General features: G+C 40.0%; 1 protein-coding gene across 2 annotated transcripts; it reads right to left on the minus strand.

The window, feature by feature from the left end:
* Positions 1-722: 722 nt before the first annotated feature.
* On the minus strand, positions 723-26,138 carry phactr2 (phosphatase and actin regulator 2). 2 transcript variants are annotated; one of them, XM_085369094.1, is made up of 13 exons: positions 25,996-26,138; positions 16,339-16,524; positions 15,425-15,499; positions 15,042-15,182; positions 12,371-12,619; positions 10,498-11,035; positions 10,102-10,280; positions 9,208-9,364; positions 8,787-8,842; positions 7,314-7,375; positions 7,030-7,167; positions 5,505-5,581; positions 723-2,788 (listed from the first exon to the last, which is right to left on the minus strand). In XM_085369094.1, exons 1-13 carry the CDS (start codon positions 26,036-26,038, stop codon positions 2,773-2,775), a joined length of 1,917 nt encoding a protein of 638 aa, XP_085225220.1. In that variant the 5' UTR covers positions 26,039-26,138; the 3' UTR covers positions 723-2,772. The 2 variants fall into 2 exon arrangements, with proteins under 2 accessions (XP_085225220.1, XP_085225221.1); XM_085369095.1 differs by lacking the exon at positions 12,371-12,619.
* Between the last annotated feature and the right edge of the window lie 311 nt (positions 26,139-26,449).

A 26,449-nucleotide genomic window follows, 5' to 3' on the forward strand; every position in this document is an offset into this window, starting at 1 on the left:
ATGAACAACAACTTAGACATCAACATGAATACTGTTGCTTCTTTTTCATTGCTATACATCTTTTCACTTTACAACCCCCGCACATTCAGAAGTGGAAACAATCAATCTGCCCTTTTCAGTTACTATTTGGAAGAATGACGAGTGTTTGTGGAGGTTGGGGCTCTATTATAAGAACACCGTCTTTTGGAGGTCAGCAAGCTCTATCTGTCAATCACTCGACAGCCAACATCTCCGCTCTTCTCGAGTAGGCATGGGACAAAAATATTACTAAAGCTCAGACAAAGATTCTGGCATTCTCGGAGAAAGAAAACACTTTTAATGGATCCTCTACATTTTTCCGAAACATGCATCTCAAGTATCTGGCAGTGCACGTAAAGTCAGCAAATCCACAAATCCCCCAAAATCCAATAGTTACCAAACCACCCGAGCCAGATTGCTAAAAAAAAAATAAATCACAAATCCACACACTAGATGCTTCATAGCTCCACATTTAAACAAAGGAAATCCTCTTGACTCTGTTAAATATGGCATCTATTCAACCACATGAAAGTTGAAACATTTTCCCAATGATTGACCAAAACTGTAAAATGATCTAAAATGATTCTTATTGAAATAATTACCATGGCTGGAAATTAACTTTCCAAAAAGTGGAACAAATCCATCAAATAAACCTGATTCATGGTTAAAAAAAACATGTAATGACACTAGGTAATTTTGCTGGATTCAAGATGCATGTTAAAGCTAGATGTAAAGATATAATCACAAAAGTCACAAAGCACTCATGTCAACATTTCTTCTTTTTAAATGTGTTCTAAAAATAAAGTCACTTGACTAAATTGCAAAAGCATGTTCAAGGAAATGAAAATTAAAGCACTCTTTCACTCTCTGAAAGAAGAGGGCCGTTCGTTACTAGTGCTGAACCTCTCAGTGCCTGTTCTCTACGTAGTCCACCCAACAAAATGAAACCTGTAAGCCAGGGGTGTCAAACTCAAATACACAGTGGGCCAAAATTCAAAACTGTAACAAAGTCGCGGGCTAACGTTAATATTTATTGAAATATATTTATTCCTCCAGATATAAGAATGAATCTTTTCTTATGGACTCAAACACGTTTTGCTGAAAAACTGAATATGGAACAAGCAAAGCTTAATACTAAACAATATATATATTAGCTGTATAATACCAGTAGGCCAGCTCTAATAGTAATTTGGTATGGCTTCACGGGCCAAATGCAAGTAGGCTGCGGGCCAAATTTGGCCCACGGGCCAGAGTTTGACACCTATGCTGTAAGCGTTCCAACACCTACATACGATCAGGTTCCTGCTTTATCTTTGGCACCAAATAAAGAGCCAAGTAAAGCACCCCAGCCAAAAGCCTGTAATAGAACTAGTAAGAAAACAATGAGTACATCTCCTAAACAGCTAGCCCAGCACTTTGTGATTAGAGGTTCATAACCCAGCAGAGAATACATGATGATATGTTATCATCATGTATCATCAGGAAAGTGTGCTGAGGGATTAGAAGTGGCCAGAATGGGATTTGCACTTCAATATTAAAGCCTCAGGTGGCTCCCTCAGCTTTAGCAGTTTTAAATATAACACTTGTGGTTATTCTTCAGCTATGTGCACCGTCGTCTTCTGTAACTCTTAGGATACAGCGACCTCTAGTGGCAGAACTTAAAGCATGTTTTTAAAAAAATGAACTGCAGTATTTCTGATTCATCTCTGAGGGGAACATCTGAGCAGAGGAAACTGCCTCTCCTCTCCTGTGATCTGTGACATAGGCACTGACATCAGCATGAAGCTATCCAATCAACCCCACTTCCTGTACTGGGCGATTGTGGCTCAAGAGTTGGGAGTTCGCCTTGTAATCGGAAGGTTGCCGGTTCGAGCCCCGGCTTGGACAGTCTCGGTCGTTGTGTCCTTGGGCAAGACACTTCACCCGTTGCCTACTGGTGGTGGTCAGAGGGCCCGGTGGCGCCAGTGTCTGGCAGCCTCGCCTCTGTCAGTGCGCCCCAGGGTGGCTGTGGCTACAATGTAGCTTGCTATCGCCAGTGTGTGAATGTGTGTGTGAATGGGTGGATGACTGGATATGTAAAGCGCTTTGGGGTCCTTAGGGACTAGTAAAGCGCTATATAAATACAGGCCATTTACCATTTACTAGGAAGTTGCCCATATTTGGCCATTTGTCAGTTACTGACAAGGCATACCCTGGTAAGGACACAAACTCTACAGTACACTCACATTCACTACTACAGGGCTGACCAAAAACATACAAAAAAAACAAATACACAAAATATTTTGTGTACCAGCTGGTTCTGATACTCTACAATAAATAAATCTACTCTGAGCACAATACACGCCACTATCCTGACATTGGATATGTGCAAATGTTTTATGGGTGCCAAGAAACACACACAGATGTTATGATAGACTTAAAAGTTTCATCGGGGGCAACAGAGCTTTTTTACATAAGATATTCCGATGTGCTTCAGTAGGAAAAATGCAGGTGAAGCGAGTGTCACCTTCCTATCAATCGCTCTTCTAAAGTATGAGCGCACATCCAAGGTTTTGGAACTGGTTAACCTGAACGACACACAGCCACGTTTAAATGTTGTAAAGTACACCTGTGCTTCTCCTGCTGTGACAAGACAAAAAGTCCGCTGTGAAAAAGGTCGACTGAGTTCCAGAGTGAAGTGGACTGAGCTGAGCCTGCTGGGAGATGTGGACCAGAGAGCTTGTGGCGCTGACGTCGACGGGGCATTGAGGAGACTTAGGGCCGATGAAATCTGAAAACACAGACACAAAGGTTTATTTACAACAGAAGAAACACACAGACAGTATAATAGAAATACATGAATGTATTGTCATTTATTAGCAATTCCTACTAACACTCCGAGTAGTAACCTGCACAGTACCTGGGAATAAACTTGCATCTGAAATCACTTTTCAGATCTTGAAAAATCCTCAAACACTAAACCAACTGCTGTCGATATAAACCAAAGCTCAGTGAACACTAGGGCTGCCAATTTTCATTTGAATTTCAAACTTGTATTTTTCTTTTTTTAACAGAAACATAAATTACTCATCTGAATTCAAAGCAACCAACACACATAACAGACCGCATCTTTAACTCCAGGAGGTGGGTGTTTACAAAATGCTTTGTCAGGCTACATTGTGAGTAGTTTGTGTGATCAAAGACAGTCGGTAACAGCAGTTTGTGGTGAGTTATTTGCTGACTGTAGACACTTAATAGTAATATCTTTTTACATAGTCGAGGCATCAAATAACAGAATGAGAATGAAATGAAGACATGGCTAAGCATTAAGCTGTCAGGGCCGCATTGATCTGCGTAATCCTTGTGGTGTTGTCGGATCAAAAATGGTCCCTAGGTGAATGACAGACAAGCATATGGGAATCCCGAGGACCACAAAGCAAAAAATAGTCATGTGAGAAAAAGGATTATGTGCAGTCCTATAGAAAAACTAACCATTAAATAAGCATTTCACCATCTTAAATCATCTTTAAAAGTCATTGAACTTATCTTGATGCTTACCTAGAAGCAATAACTTGAACACTTGTTTTTCTGTATGACTTTATCAATCTGTCACATCATTGTGGAGGAATGTTATGGGATCATTGTCTTGCTGCATTGACCCAATTACACTGCCAGACAGATGGTTTCACATTTGACCCTATAATGCTAACTCAAGACCAAATTCTCACTCCTCCATCGCTGAGACGGACAGCTGGTTCAGATTCCTTTTACAAACACGTGCTGCGTATGTATCCAAACATCTATGCCACTCTGCTCCCTTGCAAAAGACAGTGTGTCCTTTGGTTTGTTCAGATGCAACTTTGGAAACCTAAGCCATGTTCTTTTAGAGGCTTCCTCTTGGAAACTATTCCAAACAAGCCATACTTTTTCAGCTTTTATCTAAAGGTACTGTCATGAACTTCAACATTTAACATGCTGAGACCTGTAGAGTCTGAGGTGTAGCTCTTGGGTCTTTTCATGTGAATCTTCAGGTGAATTTCTATGAAAGATTGTGTTATTAACACACATCTGAATGCTCCACACCAGCAAACTTCTGCTTTGTTGATGATCAATTCATCAAGTGCATTTGATTTTCAGCCTGGCTGCTCCTTACCCTCTAAATTCCTAAGGAAGCAGTAATCGTGTAGATAGTTTTTCACCGGACTCTAGAAAGAAACTTATTCACATCACTGTGAGTGAGACAGATTATAATATGAACATTGTTTTATCATGTACCGTTGCTACGTTTCAGCGTGTTATCAGGCAAAAACAGTCAAACACGAGTTTCCTCTATCTTTGAGCTGCGGCTGCTGGCTTTAGAACGAAAATGGTGGTGGTGCATTTTAATCGTGCTGTTAATTGAAGTGTTTTAACAATAGATTTAAATCTTGCAGAAAAGCACAAGTCTACAGGTTTTTTTTTCCCTCTTCAAAAATATGGCACAAAGGAAAAACATTTCTGGGCATCGTAGAACAAATGACGCATTTCATTGATTTCTCAAAGGAAAATGAAAATCGTGGACCTTCCTTCAAATGTTTCCATTGTCAGACTCAAAAGAAAGGAAGCGTTCTGCTCATCTTTTTTTTTTTTTTAATTTCTTTACAAAACATACTTTTGGAAAGATTTCAGTTTTAACTTTGTCTTCTTAAAGCACGTGTTCTCATTCTCATCTCATTATATTGACTTTTGTAATGAATTTGCAGGTAAGGCATCCCCTCTGAGGACTTTTGCATGTGGACTATGTTTGTGCACAAGTTGCTTTTCCTCCATTTCCAGCCCGTGTACATTTTATATCAAAGTTTTCTTGTTCCTAAATGTTATCTTGACTTCTGTGGCTCACCTTTAATAGCATTTTTAAAGTCAGACAGGGAAAATTGCACCCTGGAAGCACTTTTCTTTCTCTTTTATACTCTTCTCCGTTGCATGACCTGCCCCTCAGCCCTTAACAATTTAATAAAGTCTTGAGGCAAAAACATTGCCAGACATAATGCTGCCACTGCTGGTTTTTTTTCTTATTTTCTCTAAATTCATAAAACAAAGTATAATAGGATATGAGGAAATAACGGTGACTCAATGTCTCTGTTCTGCATGAGTTGCAGTAACATCTCTTCTCTTTCAAAAACATCAACAACTATGTAATTTCACAAGTTCAGAAAGAGGATGTAAACAAATATTGAAACATTTTGCGCTAGTTGTGTTTTTATTGAAAGGTTTATAAGTTCTTTTTGGTGGGCTCGGCACACCGATAAAATAACAAATGAGAGAGGGAACCTAACCTTTATTGTCAATTATTGCCTGAGGTAAATAAACTGGAGTCGACCCAGGAGTATATCGTGACTTTAATGTGGGACTAGAACAATATAAATATTGATCAATGTGACTAATAAACAGCAGCATTTACTGTGATAAAGCGATAATAAAGCTTCAGAGTCGGCTTAAATGGTCAATGCCATTGACCATTTAAGTACCTGGTGAACTGTTTGCTGTCTTCATGAACCTCCATCTCTCGGCTTTTAAACTCATTCAGCTCCTTACGGATAGCAGCCTGGGGGGCAGAACACACACATACAAAGACACACACAGAAAATAACATCATTAGAAGACCAAGGCCAACTGTGCCCCCCCACCCCAATCACCTTTTCCAAGTAAGCTCATGATGCCTTTGAGCTGTTTCAATGTGAAATGTTCAGATGCTTAAGCGCTCTCATTTGGAGCTTTTAAGATGTTTACAGATAATTTCCATAAATCTGCAGAGCTACAGTCTTTGCTTCGGGGAAGTAGTCGGAACTAATAGTATATGAGTTAAAAAAATCGAGCAAATTACACAGCAGCACAAATGATTATTCTCATTCATTTTAACTTATAAAATAATGATTTTAAAGGGATTTATTGTAATGTTTGTAACCGACTCTTCCCTCAAGCCTTACATGAAAAGTTTGTTTTGTCTGTCGTCAGTAACATCAAGTACATCCATTTTTTGACCTGGTTGTGCAGGTGATGCTGTGAAGTCGGAGGTTTATTTTTAAAGCTGTTAAGGATTTAGTTAGACGTCGCTTGCTTTATTTGCCTGTCCATTCTTTTATTTGACAGTAATGAGTTTAGATTTGTGCGATCAGAAATAATTTATATGTCTCCAAGGCTGTCTGCGGTGTGACTGGTGACGGAGATTTCACTGTACAAATGTGCAAGCAGACAGTTTACTTTGGTTTGTCCATGCATCGTTTTCCCTGTTGCCCTCTGAATGTGAGAAGATATCCTAAAATTGAATATGCTGGATGTGGGCTGGAAGTCTCAAGGTCTGTATTTATGTGCTGTGCAGTTCTGAACATCAACAGCAGAGGGAAACCTTGACAAACTGCACACTTTGAGGGTCTTTATTGTCTGTGAGGATATTTTGTTAAGCCATGCTAAATATTCATACAGTGCAGATGGCACATATATGCAGTTACATACTGACTTAGTGTGAGCTAGGTGAATTTCATGTATATCATCAAGCATAAACACACAGAGACGTTTAAGACCATAATATGAAACACAACTGTGTACGCAGAAGGCCGTCCTGTTGAAACTAGAAAAAAACCTGCAACAAACTAAGACCCATACATAAATGGGTTTTTGATTTTGGCCTGCACAAGCTCTGACCCCAATCCACCACCTTTGGGATGAACTGGAACAGCGACTGCAAGCCAGGAAACATTTAGTGCCTGATTTTAATAATGCTCTTACAGCCCAGTGGGTTCAAATTCCTGCAGCCAAGATCTGAAATCTTTTCTAAAGTCTTCCCAAGAAGTCGAGGCCGCTACAAAAGCAGATGGTTGTTCGCCATATATGTGTGATTGCATGTCCACATATATTTTAAGTCTCTAATCACCAAAGTAATCAACATCACAAATTCACAAAATTTTCACCCTGAATAGAAACTGTAAAGGTTTCATAAAGCCCTAATAAATTTAATTATATCAGGAATTAAAAAGCAGTCTACAAGAGCAGTACCTTGTCAGCAGGAGTAAGCCGTGTCCAGGGTTTGTCAGCTCGTCTGTCATAATCCTTGGCGTCCGTTACCTCCACATATTCATTAAAACGAAGAATCCTCCTAGCAACGAGCTCTGCCACCGTCGGCCTCACGCTCAGCTACACACAGATGAGAAAGGAGGAGAAAGTAGACAGTCAGTCGAATCAAATATTAAACTTCAAAATGATCTTGTGTGTGTGTGTGTGTGTGTGTGTGTGTGTGTGTGTGTGTGTGTGTGTGTGTGTGTGTGTGAAATTTACAGTACCTTTCTCGTGAGCCTCCTTTTAATCTCTTGCTTAGCTTCTTGTTCCTCTGCTTCATTCTTTTCTGCATGTAGAGAACCAGCAGATTGATTTCACACCTACTATGTCTGCAACAAGTTACTGCATCTAATTATATACACAAGCTATAATTTGCAATATTAAGCCAAGTGCATGGCTATGCAGCAGTGTGGCTGCCATTACGTAAACAAAAGCAAAAAGGCGAAAAAAGGGAAATTAGATTCAATCTGAACGGCAAATATTCTTGTGAAATATTCATTGAATTGCACCATATATACACACACACATACACACACACGCATATATATATATATAAACAGCTTGGTGAGGGGGCACTGGAGAAGTCAGTGACATCTAGTGGTCTCATCCAGATTGAAACAGAAGTCATGCAGGATTTACGACACCTAATCCTTTCCTAGCACAACACATACACAGTGTTACTTCTCTTCCTGTGTTTAAAGGAACACATGAGAGCCTTGCATTATTTCTCATGTGCTATGATGACACTGAGGCTGTGTGCTGCAGACCGAAACGTTTTAAAGTCTGCAAATCAACCTTTCAAAAAATAAATAAAATAATTAAATCAGAGGATAAAGTTACACAGATACCCAGTAAAGCTGTTGCTCTTGCTCTTGACACTTTTACATTACATTACATTATACACACAGTATTATATAATTTTACCAAATCTATTTGTAGATAAATTCTTGCCCACAAAGGGATGAACACCAGAAACAATATATCGGAACTTCCTTACCGCTGTTATGTATGTGGATATAATCACTACACGTATGGACTATGTGTATATCTGTTCTATTGACTGGGAATACAGGCATTCTTTTCACCTACAATAAAGCAGTATTATCATTGTATATTAGGGAAAGAGGTATCATGCATTTGTGCAGTTAGACCAAGAACAAATATACTGATTGAAGTAATGGGCAATTCTTAAAACCATAAAAGCCTGCACGAATGACAAATTTGAACTAAACAGGTGAGATCATAGCCGCTAGCAGAGTTATTTTATTCATGTTCAGTAGCATGACAAGCATGCTCGTTAGTGTGCGTTGGAAAACGAATGACTCAGACCAGCTTCTATCACTTCGGTATATGATCACCAAAGAAAATCCCCTCACAGTGTGATTGAACACATCACTCCACCGTGGGAGACACAAAGCTGCTAAAAGGCAGTAATTCATAATTTAGACAGACATATCTGTCTCATCCATCTGATTAATAAGACACGCAAGGTCGTATCTGAAGATCTGAAAGTGGCAGTAACAGATTGTGGCTGGGCAGCTGAAACAGCACAATACCGGCTTTAATGTGACCATCCTCATGATAGCTCTTGTGATATGGTTGCAGGTAGATAAATGACATTCGGGCTTTAAAGCATTATGACGATCATAAAAAAAAAAGGTGTATCACGTCACACCTCTGTTGAAGAGTGTACTTACGCTTCAGAATGTTTCTCTGCTCCAGCTCCTCTGTGGTTGGTCTTTGGCTCAGGCGTCTAAAAAGAGAAAACTGTTTACACTCTTTTTACGAGCAGGTATGGATTTAATAATTCTGCAGGCTCGTGCAGAGAAAAATCCAAAATTATCAACACTTAAGATGTTGTTTTTTGTTTACACCTTTTGTTGCTGAGAATCTGAAGGCTGTTTTAACACCAGCCAATTTGGCTCATCTGTTAGAAAAGGCCAAACTTCAGGACACATTTTTAATGTGCATCATTTGTAACAGTATACCACCCACAGCTACACCAAAAAAATAAACAACAATCTCTGTTGTTATCCTAAAGCAATGCCAAGCTTGAGAAAAAAGTAACACCTAGCCACATTTTCACAGTCCACTTTGTATGCGTGTGTTTGAGTGTACCTGACTAATTTGCTGCCAATCTGCTGGCGTAGCTCGTGCCTCTCCGTCTCTGAACTCTGTGGCAGAATGTTTTTCTCTTCCAGCTCTTTCTTGCTGGGTCGGTTCCCCAGTTTAATGTTCAAGGTGTCTCGTCGGCGGATCTTGCTGGCAAGAGAGGCTAGAACAGAGAGAGAACAGGCAGGGCTAGTAACAGTCTTCCGGGGGGTCAGCTGTGGATCATAATGAACAAACAATGAAGAAAATGAGACGTTTAAAAACCTGAAACATCAACAGAAAGTCCATTGTAATGATAAACAGATTAAATGCTGTTCACCAGTGCTGGTTAGTTTTGCAAGCAAAAGTTGCATCTTTGACAATTTTAACAGCATGACTGCACGAAGCAAACATTGCACCGTCACAGCAAGTTGGGCGGCTTCACAGTCTGACTGCAAACGGTTCTTTCACTTCATCTTGGGAGCAATGAGCCCTTGAGCTGAGCAGGATGTTAAAGCTATGGATGTGTTTCTGCAACCATTCAAGGGTTTATACACATCTGGTGACATGACATATTCTTTTACTGGAAGTGTCTATTCAGTAGCCATGAGCTGCTGGCCTACTGGTCAGTTCCACAACTCTGAATCAGGATACGCTGTCTTATATTAAAACCAAAGGTCATGTGTCATTAGGTAAAATATATATAAAACATATTTATTTGCAAAATAAATATGTTTTAACCATAGTAGCAGGACTAGCAGGGCTCTTTAGTTGTGAGGCAACAGTTCTAACCATTGACCCACTGCACTACATCCTCTTAAACACATCACACCCCGCCTGCTAACTGACATGTCGAAGTTGAGTTGTTTAGGTGAGCTTCTCTTTAAGTTCTGCAGCTGACGTGACTGTTGTCAAACATACTGTTTGAGTCCTCGTCTTCCTCCTCCTCTTCTTCCTCCTCATCCCGGTACAGGATTGGTCCGTCAGAATCAGAGTCACTAGTTTGGCTGTCTCTCGGCCTATCGGGTATCACGGTCACCTCGGCCTGCTCTGTTTTTACCCTGGGTCGCTGCGGCTTTTCTGCTTCATCCTCTGCTGACCTGCAGGAATCAATAACACAACAGTGTGACTAAACAAATTTTAATAGATTTATTGTCAGTTATCTAATTTCATATAACAGCAAATCATATAAAGATTAATTTGTGACTTTGTTAAGGTTACTGTAATGCATGCTATCAAACTTAGATAAAGTCAAAGTGAACATAAGGAATTCAAGCAATCAGCAACTTGCATGTACCAACTAGATTTTTACAGTACCTCCGGCTATTTTCAACAACATTCTCTGTTTCTCCTTTCTTCGTTCCACCTCCTCCTCCCTCCTCTTTTGTCCTCTCCTGTTTATCGCTCTGTGAGCTGCCGCGCGCCTCTCCATCTGCGAATGATGTGTTTTCTGTAGCAGTGTTGACATGAGAAGACTGACTTGTGGTTCCAGGAACTGCACCTTTATGGGTATCTTCACCTGCACGCGATGCGTCAGGTGAAGATTTGGGATCTTGGACAGAGTCCCCCTGAGCTCCCCCTGTGTCATTGCTTGAGACTTTAGATGAAATAGGTTTGGTGTCTGAGGAAAGGCGAGAAGCTTTTAAGTCTCCAGGTGGGTTAAGAGTCTCTGCAGAGGCTTTTTGAAGTACAGACGATGAAGTCGGAGTGTCTGATTTCCGGTTGGCCTTTGCATCTGTCCTTTCATTCTGTGCTGCAGAGCCAGTGTCCTTTGACGCACGAGAACGAGGTGTGGAGGTGGAGGTGGTGGTGCTTTTTGTTGTGCATCCCGTCTTCTTTGGATGAGAGGACTTGGCTGAGGAGGACAGAAAATCAGACGTTTTTGTTTTTCTAGATGCTCTATTTTCTGAAGACATGCACAAAAACCTCCTAATATGCTTATACAAATTCTATGTTGTAAAAGACAAATATTTATGTGTTTTAAAGTAAAAATGTCATCAGTAATATATGTAGTTAATAACACGCGTATGATAATGTGAGAATCATCCCAAAATATAAGCAATGTTTATATTCTGTTTAATGGCTGTTGGCTACTTAACCCAGGGAACTATTGCTAGTAGTCTTACACCTTCTGTTCAAGTGAAACATTTTGATTGGCTGCATGGATAAAACTGAAGCGTATAAAACGCGATGTCTCACTTTTGCTCTCTATTTCAATCAAAGTAGTTTCACCTAAAGTATGATCGGCCTTGAATTTTATTTTTCAAATGCATCACGTTTTTTGTCTAGGCTGTGCAATGCCAGAAAACGTAACCATTTTTGATTAATACATAATCCAAGTGTATGCAGCACATATGGATTCCAATATTTACCAACTCTTAAACTTAAACATAATAGAGTAACTATCTAAACATATCTTCTCCATTAAAACTGTGACAAACACAGAATACCTAAGGATATACTGACTACTAAAGTATGTTTTCAAGTCTATGTGAAGTGTCTTTGTGTGCTGGTAAAAACACCCTTAGGAGAGGGGGTGAACTTAGGATTTCGAAGTTATTCAAACATTAATGAAGCAACGTTTGTGCCACTTTCCTGAACACACCACAAAAGACACAAATATCCTCTGAAAGGACTGCATGAACATCACATGCAGTGTTCTAAGTTTCATTTAACCATGCTATATATTGCAGCACAGACACACACACATATACACAGGAAGCAGGGGGATGATCATGCCCTGGTGTCATGCTAGTGAAACCACACAAGCTCGTCAGATTGCTCTCTCTCTCTTTCTTGTTAAAGTGGCGATGCTACACTGACCTCACTCACTTTTCTTGCTCAGCCCCTCTGACACACACACAAACACTGCAGACATTTCTAGAGGTTCACAGATAAATCTTTACTTCTGCTTTCTTGGAAAACAGGCAGATATTGTAAATGACATGCTTTTTATAAGGAAAGCACATCGTGAAGAGGGAGAAAAGGGGAAATACTAACCACTTGACAGAAACTTCAATAACATTTGCACGAGTGTGCACATAAAGCCATGCTTAGAAGGAACAAACTGCTTAATAGTGACTCCTATTTTCCTTCCAACAGTGAGAGAAGGGCATTCTCCATGCGGGAATGAGGGAAGGGATGAACACTGACAGGCCAGCTGGTTTCGGTTCTAACTATCTGAACTTACCAGTCCCGCGACCAGTTGTGTTAGTGTTCCGTGGGGGGTTAGCTTTAGCCTGTGTGGACGACCCAGTCTTGACAGTGGTTTTAGTTGTCTTTTTAGCCCCAGAGGCACCATCCTTGTGCTTTGCCGTGGCTGCGGTGCCACCGGCAGGTTTGGATGATGCGGGCGGAGTGGCGCTTGGCTGTTTTTTAGCTTGAGTCTCTCGAGGTCGCGCCTGATTTGCCCGGGTGTTAGGTTTAGTATCAGACCTTTCTAAATAGATGAGAGGGAGTAGGAAGGAAAAGTGCAGCAGTTACAGGTTAATATAAAGGCTGGAAGGAAGATAAAAGTTGCTGATCTGTGCAAACTGATGCACAAATAGAGAGGTGGACAAGCAGAGACAGAGGAGAAAATGAATGATACAGAAAGTGTATGACAGAGCTGATGATGAAGGGCTCTTGTACAGCTTTTCCAGAGAACTGATAGATAATATGTACCCATTAACCTTCCCAGGCTCCAGGGTAGGCGATAGTATGTGTGTTCAGTTGCTGTACTTACAGAGTTTGTTGCCTTTGCCTTTCTGATTATTGACAAATGAACAAACAAATGGCTACAAGTTCAATGCTAACAGGGTTGAGTTGAAAACAGCACAACACTTAAGCAGCATCAGACACAAGAACAGTGGCCTGTCTCCTCAGGGAGAGAGAGGCATTAGGAGGAGAAGATACAGCTCTGTTCAAACTGTGAATGCCTATTGCAGGCTGATATAATGGGAATATCTATCTGAACACATTAGACCCGCTCATTGATCCCACAGTGAGTTCAATGTCAACCAGAAAGCTGCTGCAGATACTAATGCATTCCACAGCCCAGAGGAAAAGACATCAAAGCACCTAAAAAAAGCTACAATATTTAGATCCAGTATATAAAAATGGAACAGTTCAAGGGCCGAAAAAGCCCCACATTCCACAAAATGTGAGTTCTCTGTAGAAGAGTAAAGTTTTCTCAGCATTTAGCACGTCTCTAGCGACAACCGTTTCTTGCTTTAATTTTCAAACAAATAACGACAATGCATCTATATATAATTCTTCAATATATGCAGGTGGAAGACTGTTACCCTGGGCTTGTAACTTCAACTAGTACAGGAATCTGATGGTTAGAGACTCCAACCAGCCCTGGATTACAGGCCAAAGTATTGATTGATTGATTGGTAATTTATTTCAACATGTGAACAATATACAAGTACATTTAGAAAAGAAATGAGAGAAAAAAAATATACTATACAAATTACATACAAAAAAACATTCTGATTAATTTACATGTTGAAAGGGAGTGGGAAGAAGTATACACTTATTTAATCCCACCCCTGTCCCATAAATTATCAGTGAATATTTAGTCAGCTTCCTTACTGATATAATTTGTAATAAAAATAGTGAACAGATTTCTGATATACTATATACTATAATATCACATCATGAATTTTTTGTTTGTTTGTTTTTAAATAGAGACATTCACTTAATTTAAATATTTTCCTTTTCTTTATAGATCGAGAAGATCATATTTTTATAACTCTTTTTGAACAGTTTTATGTTTGGACATTGCTTTAATTCCATATTCAGTTTGTTCCATAGTTTCACTCCTTGAACAGAAACACAAAAGCCTTTTCTTGTAGTACGTACCTTCATTGTTTTGAAGTTACAAAAACCCCTTAAATTATAACTTCCTTCTTTCAAAAAAAACATACTCTGAATATTACCTGGCAGTTCTTTATTTTTTGCTTTGAATAGAATTTGTGCTGTTTGGAATTTCACTATATCGTCAATTTTCAATATTTCAGACTGCAAAAATAGTGAGTTTGTATGTTCCCTATAACCTGCATTGTGGATGATTCGAATTGCTTTCTTTTGAAGAGTAAAAAGTGAATGTAATGTGGTTTTATAGTTATTGCCCCAGACCTCTGCACAATAGCTTAAGTATGGTGAAACCAGTGAACAGTAGAGAATATGAAGTGATGTTCTGTCGAATACCTGTTTTGCCTTGTTTAGTACTGCAATGCTTCGTGATACTTTGGAATGAATATATCTTACGTGAGCTCTCCAGTTAAGTTTTTCATCTATTATTACCCCCAGAAATTTATTTTCACTGACTCTTTCAATATCAACACCATTTATTTGAATCTTTGCATTAGTATTTAAACTACTATTTCCAAATAACATAAGTTTAGATTTATTCAAATTTAATGATAATTTGTTTTTATCAAGCCAGAACTTCACTTTACTTATTTCATTAGTCATATCCTCCAATAAATTCTGCAGATCATCACCAGAGCAAAAAATGTTTGTATCGTCAGCAAAGAGAACCACTTTTAATACTTTGGACACTTTACAGATGTCGTTAATGTACAAGTTGAAGAATTTTGGACCCAAAACTGACCCTTGGGGTACACCACAAGCAATGTCCATACATAAGGAGCAACCACCATTTATTTTCACAAACTGCTTTCTGTCACTTAAATAACTCCGGACCCAATCTAAAACTACCCCTCTGACACCATAACGTTCCAGTTTTCTTATTAATATATCATGATCTATAGTGTCAAATGCCTTTGTCAAGTCTATGAATAACCCAGCCACATATTGCTTTTTGTCTATGGAATTTGTGACAAAGGTTATATTGTGACTGGTCCAAAGGTTACCTGGTTTCTCCTCAGTTCTGACCGGGCCAGTTGCCTGTTCCTCCCGCAGTGTTTCTTGAGACTCAATGTCGACTTTGACTTCCTCTGGCGTCAAACTGGATGTGGCATGGCCGTTCAGATTTTCACTGATGACTGGTTCATCTAGGGGAGAAGAAATAAAAGCTGCTTTTTAGTCATTTTCTCCATCTCCTGATATGACACAAACAACATGTGACAAAGTAAAAAGGCTTTGAAGTGTAAAGAACAATAAAAAACATGTTAAGATGTGTCTTACAAGGTGAATTGCTTTGCTTTGTAATAAGTAAATGTCATAATTTGGGGAAGAAGAGGTGTGGCATTCAATGTGTTCTTGAGCATGGATTTGACTGATACATAGGACAAACCTTGGTCTGGGATGAGAACTCCTTTCTTGATGAGCTCCTCCCTCGTTTGTCTAGTGGAGATTTTTCTCTCTAGAACTGAAAGACCAACAAGCTCAAGTTCAATATATTTATTCGAACACATCAACAACACAATGCCAAACCACATTTTACACAGTTTGCAACTGCATGACGTTGAAATAAGAGACGGGGTGACGAACGGGCCTGCCTACAATCCAGACCTGTCACCCCATGTAAACATTTTGCACATTAAGAAAAGAAAAATGTGACAAAGGAGACCACATAATGTTAAGTAAACGAAATCCTATATATAAACAACTGTGTGAATATATTTTATACTGTTTTCTAATAAATGTGGTGTTTAAATTACTTGTAAATCACCACAATCTGCTTTTACTGACATGGAAATGTGGTTGTGTACTGATCTCAGACCCCTCCCCCCCGAAAACTTTGACACCAATAAATAATCTAATTATAAAGAAAGACGTTCTACTTCCCAGTTAGCACCTTATATATCCTATATATCTAAACTGCCTGAGCGCTAGCATTAAAGGGACATAGAGGAACACAACTTTCATATAAACACAGGAAAAGCAAAAGATAAAACCTAGCAGCTTTCAGGAAAAAGAGTCTCTGGTTTTTGTATTTACCTCTGTCTCTCTTTATTTCCCAGCCAAACCCCTGAGGAATCAATCAGCAAGAACTACAAACAAACCATTCACTCTTTTCCTTTTAAAGCTCTTCTGGGAGCAACAGTGCTCCATTTCACGCGTAATGTTCCACACAAATCCAAAAATGCAATCTGAGATATTGACCAGACACTTGATTGAGGAGAACAAATCAGAAGCGACTCATCAGCTTGTTGATACAGTGTCATTAACATACACATCCACACACGGACACACAAGACGTCCTACCTTTTGAAAGATCCTGGAACTTGTCGCTGGTCTTCTTCTTCCTCCACTTCCAGGGTTTGAAAAGTTTGCCCAGGGTTGACAGCTTGCCTCGCTGCTGCCGTGATGCATGGGCATTCTGGGCATTGGCAGAGCTGTCCACCGCCACGTCGCAGCTGGCCAGAGATGTTGATTTCTCCAGTCCCTCAACTAGAAGACACGAAAGCAGAAATGCATATAAATAAGAGAAAAGCAATATCAGCGTGCAACCCAGGCAGGGCCCTTATATTTGCATATTATCCATAAGCCTTTGCAGCCTTTCTCTAGGAGAGCTGGTCTCTCCTACAACGGATATGCAAAGATAATCCTGCCATCTGAGCACAGGAGATTCTTATTCTCAAGACCAACACTTCCAATTTAAATAAAAATAATAATACTGGACCTTAATTTCAGTCAAACTAGTTTATTTTAACTCCTTCATACTGCACAATACTACAAGTATAGGCCATCTACGATGTACACATGTGTTATATGTTATAAAACAGATTTTTCTGCCTTTCTAATACTTCTTCTTCTTCTGTGATATACTGAACAGCCTGAATCCCACCCTTCAAATTACTCAACTGAAATGATCCGAGAAGGTGAAGGACCCTCTTTACTTAAAGTGCTCTCAAACATATGCAATCATCTGACCCCCTTCCTTCAGGTCACAGCAACATGATGCTCAAAATAGAGTCATAGCACTTAAGATTCATTTTTATTCCTGTAGCCATTTAAAGGACGACAGGAAAAATGGCTCTCTTAACATAATGGAAGCTTCCACAAACCACAGTGCACTTTATCTGGCTCTATAGTTTGCATTTTTTATGTGCAGGATTATAGCGGTGTTTATATTTTCAGTCTGTATTTACTGGAATTGTGTTTATATTTTAATAGTGTAGTGTTATTTAGTATTATACACATCTCTTTAACAAGTGATTACTGGTGTTTACTGCCGAAGGCTTGTTCCTGTTAGTTTCCCGATAACGCCCGCCTATATTATCAACTAAAAGCTTTAAATGAAGACAGATCCACACACGTTTTTAAGATGGAGTCAGCAAGTGTTAAAAAAAAGCTGAGAAATAGTCATATTTGTCGCGCTCTACAGGTCAGTCAGGGGCGAATATTTGTTTTTAACAGTATTTGCAGTGCGTGCGCTTGTGTGTGTGTCTTGGCGAGATCCTTGTCCTCCCACAGCTCCTCCTCTTCCTGCTGAAAGATTAGAAGAGCTGTGAAACTTCTGGGATAATGTCGACAGTGTGTGCAAGTGCGTGTGTGTGTGTGTGTGTGCAGGAAGCTTACAGAGGAAAGAGAGGTGGTGTGTGTGATTCCTCAGATTTAAGCAGAGGAAGGCTTTTGTTTTTGCAGCTACGTAACACTGCTGAATCACCGCTGACTCTGTGGAGCCCAGCTAGCGGCAAATGTGTATCATTTTTTCCGCAAAAAACTTTTGAGTAATTTATGTCTTTTTTCATATTTGCACTCCCGAAGAAAAGGTCAAGTTATTGCTGCTTGTAGGAAATGAAGTTCAGCGATGTGGAAATATTGAAGGAGCTGTGTGCTTTTAGCACAGAAGTGCTCTTAGCACAGAAGTGCTCTTAAATGACAGAACAGCCCCAAAACCATGCCTTTATGAACGCATGGCGCAACATAGAAGAGCCGGCTCCACGGGACTAACTCGGCCGTCCTTCTGCATGTAAAGGGAAATGGTCACTTTTTTGAAGATACCAATGTTCACATTTTGGACAGTTTAAATGAGGAGTGAAAGAAGCCATCTATGTCCACTGTGAACGACCATCTTTGAATAGAGGTGGTGGTTTATGACACCAACTGACTGCCATCTCAATCCAGTTCTGAGATCCCTTCCCAGACGCCTTGACGACCATTCACATCCTGTGCCATTTGACCTCAGGAAATCACGTGATAGGGTGGGGTTAAGTTTCACGATGAGCTCACCCGAAACCTCGGCTGATTGTGACCTACACTCGTTTTCACACCTTGGCTCGTGTGATTAGGTCGAGGATCAATAGGGGGTCCATGACCCTCTCAGGGACACTCCCACAGAGCTTAAATCTGGGACTCTCCATCATTTGACTCTTAGAACTGAAGAAGCTTCTCGGATGAGAGGTGAAACTTCTTCAAGCAATTTAAAGAGGTCCAGACGCTTTTCTTTCCAAGCTCCTCAGACTAAGATGACCTGGATGACTGAGAGCCTTCACAGACACTGTGCTGAACACTTTATTTTTATTATATTAATATATTTAAATGCAGTCAGACTAAGTAATAATAGATGTTTGGAACATTAATCAGCCATGTGCAGAAATTAAAAGTAATTACAAAACATCACACCTACAATTTGCATTACATAAAAAGCCTGGCTCAAGTTCAACTTCAGCTGATATGTCTTCAACACAATACTTGGATGTTTTTCACATGAAGTCATGGTGATTGTTTTCTCCAATTATGTGGACAGCTTCAACTAATTCTGAAAACAAAACTTTAAAAGATGCAAGATCAAGTGCACGATCCAGGATCCTGGTTACACTAATCCATAACAATTTGTATTCTGATTGGCAAGAGGAAATATACTCATGAGCGCAACCTACATTTGTTGACATGGTAGCAGCCTGGTTTAAAAAACTAAAAAAAAAATACAGAATCATCGCAAAACCTCAATAGCCGAAGGCCAGGGACTCTCATGTCATCTGCAAACTGAGATAAACGCAATTATTCAAGGGAGACGATTTAAGGGAATTCATTAATTCATTCTTTCAAGTGCATTCTTAGAGAACTCCTAAATTTGCAAATGCTAGCTACACATGGAGGGAATCACTATGCCTGCTCAATAAAAATAATAATGCATTCCCACTCAGCTCATGTCACTCTAAATACTTGCCGACAAGAAAACAATAAAAGTTGGTTGAAAACAGAACAGTGCAGTGTCAGTACTGTTTAAGATGCTTATGCAGCCCCATTGTCAGCAAAAAAGAAAAAAGAAATCTGCCAGATTTCCACCAGACCAAAGCTTAAAAAACACTCAGCTTAGCTGACCAGATGATCCAGATGTTCATTTTGGCAGTAAAGAAGTTAAGTAACCATTTGCCTAACAGCAACTAAAGTCACTCAGTCAAGCATTTCCTGGCTAAGCAGATCTAGTGGGTCAAATCCATTTCATAACCTTCAGCTCAATTGAAAACTATCAATAGCCTGATGATTGGTTGGCTCTCACCAGCATTGGCAGATAGCTGATTCGCACTCTGCACAGATGGACATGGGCTAAAACTGATGAGTGTAAACTATCTCTGACTGCTGCTTACTGCTGATGAAGGATCAATGCATTGTTTATTCACACGCTGTGAGTAATTAAAGTCTACATAAGTGTACATTTTTTTTCTACTAGTGTTGTTTATTTTCCACGGTGATGAGAAAGTCTCTCTTTTTCCCCTGCATTACTGAAGCTAAAGTAAATGTGCATCGATCAAAATATTTGTTGGAACACTGTCAATTAAATATGATTAAACCAAATTCACACAGGTTTACAACTAACAAACTCTTAATATCTAACAAATAATATCGAATCTTCTTATTCTGTCTATAAATTTAAAGACAGTTTTGCAGGTTTTAAAACATTTGGTGGTCTTTAGCAGATCTAAACTAAATAAAGTAGGATTATTATAACAAAAAACTGATGTGTCATTAGCCTAAAGTGTAAAATGAGGGTCAGATAGTAAGAAGTAATATAACTAGAGCAATATAACCATAACAAAGCACTCTGCTTTGTTAAAGAATGCTCGTAAAATCATAGTTTCATTATTGCTCCCAACAGTATTGTGATCACCTTTATCACATCGAGTGCTCAAGGACAAACATGTACATAAAAACAATGGCAGTAAAGAGTGAAGACATGGAGAAGTGCAGCACAGAGCCCCCTACAACTCCCCTCAGACCAATGTAGCACCCTCTTTTTGCACACACACACACATACTTTGCATACACACACTCATTTCCTGTTCCTGTGTTGATATCAAATCACAACAATAGGTGCATTTCAGCAGCTACTCTGTACCGCTAACGATGGGAAAATCGGTAACAGCGATTATCATCACCATTAGGCCAACTATCAAACTTCCAGTGGGAACCAAACAGGGACAATGGATTGACTGACTACTTGCTGAGAAAAGAAAATGAAACGAAGAGGCAAAAGAAAACTCACTGCTTAGTTTAGAGAAGAAACAAAGCAAATCATCAAAAGAGATTCATCTGCTTCCCATTTTTCGGAACCGATTGTAATACAGTCTTTTCAAATTCCTGGTTTCACAGTTATGTAATTATCATAAGGAAAGGGGAAGATTTGAGATTCATGCTGTGTCGTGTAGCAATGCAGGAAATCTAAAGCCTGCATTGCTGTGACACATGCATGAGGTGCTTACACTTACACCGAATGTGTTCAACGGCAGAGATCTCACAAGTACAACAATAAGTCATCTTTTCCAAGAAAATTACACCTACAGTTAATTTATTGTTCTCACCTCACTCTGCAGAAATTCCAATCATTCCGTCCCCCAAACAACTGACCAGAGGCTGATGCTTGGAGGCGGGCAACCGTTAAATAACTCTTGATTTCCATCTTTATGTATACGACTATTATCGACATTTAAAGAAAAAAAAAACTTGGCGATTTACTGTAGCTACATTGTAGTGGAACAGAAAATAGTGAATATACGGTCGATATTAGCTACTTTAACAATTTCTCCACAGTAATTGAACCTGCAGCTGCAGGGTTGTTGTTTGTTCTTTAGTGAGAGATTGCATGATGGTTGATTAGTTTATGTTTTCACTGGGATTCAAAATGTATAGGAACCAGTCCTAAGGGTGCACTGTTCCGGTTAGATGTCACTAACAAAAAGACAGAGGTGGCGCTAGAGGTGGAGCTGGACTTGGCGGTGTTGAAAATGCTAAGATTTTTACTGGGAGTGGCTAAGAGGGAAATGATTAGAAAGTAGTATATCAGAGGGACAATCCAGCTTGAGCTGTTTGTGGACAAGATGGACCTGACACGTGCAGGGAAGGGACACTGGACAAAGCCTGTTGAATATGGAGCTGCCATGCAGACAGAAAAGAGGAAAACCTCAGAAGAGTCATGGGTGTAGTGAAGGAGGACATACAGTGTTAGTGTGACAGAAGAAGTTGCTCGCTTGTGTGCGAGATGGATCTGATAATCTGTCAGTGAGCTGATTTGGCAACTTCTAAATAAAACAACTAAAAAAAAAAGAGGACGATCTCATTTATCTGTACTTGTCTCATTTCAGCACAGTTTGAAAATTTCTAGGTTTGTGAACACTGTGACGGCACCTTATGGGACTAGCGATGTATACTATACCAGCGGTCCCCAACCTTTTTTGCGCCACGGACCAGTTTATGCCCGACAATATTTTCACGGACCGGCCTTTAAGGTGTCGCGGATAAATATAACAAAATAAAACTAGTACCGGTACCAAAAAAGAAGATTTATTCATAACACACGTGAAAAGACCCAGGAAACAGAGTTAACGATAAAAACAATAACAAAATAACACTGAAAACCGATAAAAACCCTGAAAACCATACATTTCACGCCTGAGCCTCAACTCTCGCGGCCCGGTACCAAACGACTCACGGACCGGTACCGGTCCGAGGCCCGGGGGTTGGGGACCGCTGTACTATACTGTATACTGTAAACTGGGGAGGCAGGATTAAAAATAGTTGGAATAACCAGTCTTTGGGACTCTATCGCTTGTGTTAGTGCTGCTTTTTTTAGCTTAGCCTATGCCCCAGAAGACACAATATATATATATATAAAAAACTTCTTTATTGTGAAGTGACACTGGGTAAAATGAAAACAATATATGAAACAATATGAAAACTCTCCACTGCACCCACTGTATGTGCTTCTTTTGCTACTTTTTAAATGTTTGATTGTTTATTTCGCGCTTGTTCCTCTTTGTGGTGAACACCACAGTTGTCCCATTCCTGTTCAAGCCCACTGACACGTCTACATAGTCAAATATAACGGTGACAAATATAATACCTTGAGGCAGACAATGTTAGTTTACTGTATGTGCAGAAATAATGCTCAACGACTGCTACATCAAACACAGCAAACGTTTCAGCTGTTCATTACATTACACAAACAGATAAACACCACTGCCAATCTTATTTGCCAATAGATCGAACACTGTCAACAAGGTAAGTACTAACAGATAACAGCTTTAAACATGTTGACTTCTTTTCAACTAAAAAAATGTTTTTGTTTGTTTTTTTTAAAGTCGATCTTGCCAGGCCTTAATCTATTGTATCTATTAAGAAAAATATACACCATCATAAATCAACAAAATCAGGTTTTAGGAAACCAAATCAGAGGAATTAAGATCTTCAGTTCATCAATCTGCTGTTTAACAGCAACATATGTTATGCTGTCAGTATTTGTTGTAACTGACAGTTGCTTTAAAATAGTGCTGTATTTGATCTCTTGAAATTAAACTGTGTACCTCTAAATCTCAGTTTAATTCTGGGACGTTGTTACACATTACAGATGCTGACTCGACTCCATTGTGCCACAATGAATTTTACACTGAAACAGCTGAAATGCAATGTCATGCAAAATGGGTGAGTCAGGACTTGGATATTTTGCAGCTGGGTGGGATAATTAGAAACAACTTCAGAGACAGCAGACGACCAAATAAAAGAGACTTCAGTTGCCAGTTGCCTTGACAAACTGCAAAGTCTTATATGTATCGCCTGATATAATATTTAAGGGTAAAAGAGATGTATTGTGACAGAGCCAGCAAACTCTTTTCAGACATTATTGCCTGAACATGTGTTAAGGAGGAGGGAAAAGGGAGAGGCTTCCTTCCTTCACTCCAAGTCACCGGGGAGGGAAGAAGCAAGCGTCACAAACAGAGGAAGAGGGATGGAGGGGGAGAAAGAGGCAAAAAGAAACAAAGGGAAGAAGAAAAGATGAAAGAGGGGAAACACAGGGGAAAAGGGACACTGAGGTGGGGCATGAGAAAATGTGGGATTAAAGAAAGAAGGAACAGGGAAAGGAAGAGAAGAAGACAAGGCTACAAGAGGTGCTGGACAAGAGTGGAGGGAGGGGCGGCGCTGGGCTCTGCAGTTTTAACACTTGGGTCATTTCTTCCAAATCTTTCTCCAGCAAAGGCTGGACAAGCATTATAGAGCTCAACTCATGATACTTGCACGACTTCAAAGCTCTGGCTAAGTCTGGAGTAACAGAGCAAAAAGCAGTCAAACAGGAAACCGACCATGTTTTAACTTCGGTAGAGAAGCTCAGAGATCTCAGTTTTATGTTAATGATCTTTCAATAAGACCCTGAGAGAAAGAATTCCACTTCTGCTCTTAGTGCTGTAGATTCAGCATTTAAAGCCCACCGCATCATTATGAAGTCGTAATGTAACCATGCAGGACGTATAGATCATTATTATAGCCACCAGGTTCCTTTGCATGTTGATTAAAGTGCATTACAGTTGAGTCTGAGTTTTAGTTTAAATGCTGACAGAGCCATAAAACAGATTTAGTTTTGTTTTCATCCAGAGTCATGTGTCTCATCCTCTACCTCACTGCCTTTAAGCCTTCCCATAAAAAGTGTGATTGAACATGAAGTGCCTACCTTTATGGCTCAACGAACCGACCAAGGACTACAGATGGGAAAAAAAGGCTTTGATTGTAAAAACAAAGCATTCGGGTTCAGTATTTGCCAGTGTTGCATATGAAAAAAGCTGATTAAAATGACTCTGGGAATTAGATACACAAAGAACTCCAACAGATTAACCAATGAACAATCAGTGCTGCAGTTTAGTATGCAGATGAAAGAACACAAACTACTCTTTTTGTTCAATCTGTAGCTCATAATAAGCTTCAATGTCATTATAAAGCTGATAAACACTTGATGGTTAGACTGTTTCATTTAAGAGTATTTTTTCCTTTTCTTTCTATTAGCTTCAGCTTCATAATCTTCAAAATCTGCATGATTCCTAGTTTGAAATGATAACACTTTGGTGTTGCCCCTCAGACTGCTTTGAGCTGACAGGAAGGCAAGAATAACCCAAATGACCACTTGTTTTAACTTCAAGTATCTAAAAGAGCATCTCTAAAAGTACAACATATGCAACCTTGCAGCAGATGGGCTACAGCAGCACAAAACCACACGGGGTGCCACTCTTACCAGCTAAGAACAGAAAAATTAGGCTCCAGTTTGCACAAGCTCACCAAGAGAAGATCGGACACACATTAACTGGTCTGAAGACGTTTTGATTCTGATTGCAGGGTTAGAACTTAAAAACTTTGAAAGCGTGGATACAGCCTGTCTTGTATTAATAGTTCAGGCTAGTGACAGAGGTCTAATAGTGTGTGGTATAATGTCAGTCCATACTTTGGGTCTCTGAGCGCCATTTAAATGGTAAATGGTAAATGGCCTGTATTTATATAGCGCTATCTAGATGCCACAGCCTACCTGAATATAGTTGCTGACCATGTACATCCCTTTATAACCAAAGTGTAAGCATGCCCCGCTGCAAAGTTCAGATCATCTCAAGATGATTTCTTGAACATGACAATGACACTGTCAAATGGCCTCCACAGTCACCATATCTCAACCCAACTGAGGTCTTGGGACACAGTGAAGCAGGAGATCCACATCACTGGCAAATCTTCATGATGACTGCATGATGCTGTCATGTCATTATGCACCAAAGATATGTTTCCAGCACCTCGCTGAATTTATGCTACGAAGACTTAAGGTAGCTATAAATGCAAAAGGCGGTCAAATCCAGTACTAGCATGGTGCACCTAAAAAACTAGAAAGAAATCTGAAGAAGTCTTCATTAAGGAGATAATTAACTCACTAAGGAGTTACATTAATCCATAATTTAAATAATAACAGGTTTAAACGTAGCTCAGAACTCCAGCACTTCTCATTTATCCAAAATTAATATCTTCTGTAATATTGCATTTCCTGCTGCTCTTCATAAAAATGACCAGGCCTACTTGTTGACTCACTGAGTGCTGCTCAACAGCTTCGTGACTGTATTTACTGTGCTCAGATAGACAGCTCGATCTGGGGTCTACTGTAGGGGCAAATGGTTACAAGTTTAATCTGCGCTCCTTCCGATCATCTCGACCAATGTCAAGTTGGCTGCTAAATACATAAAGTCTTCATTACCTAGTTACAACAAGCCAGCCTTTTAAACAGCTCTTGGGTTATACAACACTGCATCCTGTTTTAAGACAGGCTGTTTCACTAGTTTTTCTTTCTGCTATACAACAGTTGGTTGGCAGAGCCAGCGATAAATTTAGAAACCCCCTACACACACACACACACACACACACGGCGTAAAATGATGCAAGAATAAAATGAACACACATCTATTTAGCAAACTTCCACTGACGTTAACGGTATTTAGCGCTGCGCTTTGTTTGAACTGTGTCGAAGTTATGCGACAGAAATGTGAAAGAACGAAAACAAAAAACGAGAAGACTTCCTGAATAAAGATAGCGGATTGTGTGTGAGAGAGACAAGAGGAAGGGAGACTGCACACTGCACGTATACACACACACACACACACACACACACACACACACACTCACCGCTTGCAGTCTGAGACACGGCAGACACGGCGGTCTGACCCATATTCGGCTTGAGCACCGGGCCGGACCGGGCCCCCTAACCCGCTATCACGGCTCTCTATCTCCGCATAAACCCCGTCCTCCACCGCCAAGCGAGTTCATTTCAAAAAAAGAAGTTTTTACGCCGTGATGGCTCAGTCACTGGAAACTTGGTTCACTCTCTCACTCACTCTCTACTACGTCGTAACTTCCCCTCCCCTCCTCCACCACCTCCTCCCCGCCTCCTCCTCCTCCTGTGAGCGGCTGAAAATGCCTCTCATTCCTCTATGCAGATTAGGGACGCTGCTGGGGTCAAAGGGCGAAGGGGTCCGACACTCTCAGCCGCTGGTTTACATCGGCCCAGATCACGAAATGATGGCACTAACCTAGAACTGCGCTCCAGTGAAACTTGAGGTGAATGTGACTCAATTACATA

This window comes from Diplotaxodon limnothrissa, linkage group LG13, assembly GCF_057381915.1.
Source record: "Diplotaxodon limnothrissa isolate DT_005_m linkage group LG13, D_limnothrissa_male_GT1.1, whole genome shotgun sequence".
In the NCBI taxonomy this organism is placed as follows: domain Eukaryota; kingdom Metazoa; phylum Chordata; class Actinopteri; order Cichliformes; family Cichlidae; genus Diplotaxodon; species Diplotaxodon limnothrissa.

What these genes read in the sequence shown, in the direction of transcription:
- phactr2 (XM_085369094.1), bottom strand. Translation starts at nt 26,038, where the DNA reads ATGGGTCAGACCGCCGTGTCTGCCGTGTCTCAGACTGCAAGCG. An exon ending in CAGAACTGAGGAGAAACCAG is followed by an intron (nt 12,620 to 15,041) that starts GTAACCTTTGGA and finishes TCATCTATTTAG; the next exon opens with AAAGGTCTGATACTAAACCT. An exon ending in AAAGGAGGCTCACGAGAAAG is followed by an intron (nt 7,168 to 7,313) that starts GTACTGTAAATT and finishes ATCTGTGTGTAG; the next exon opens with CTGAGCGTGAGGCCGACGGT.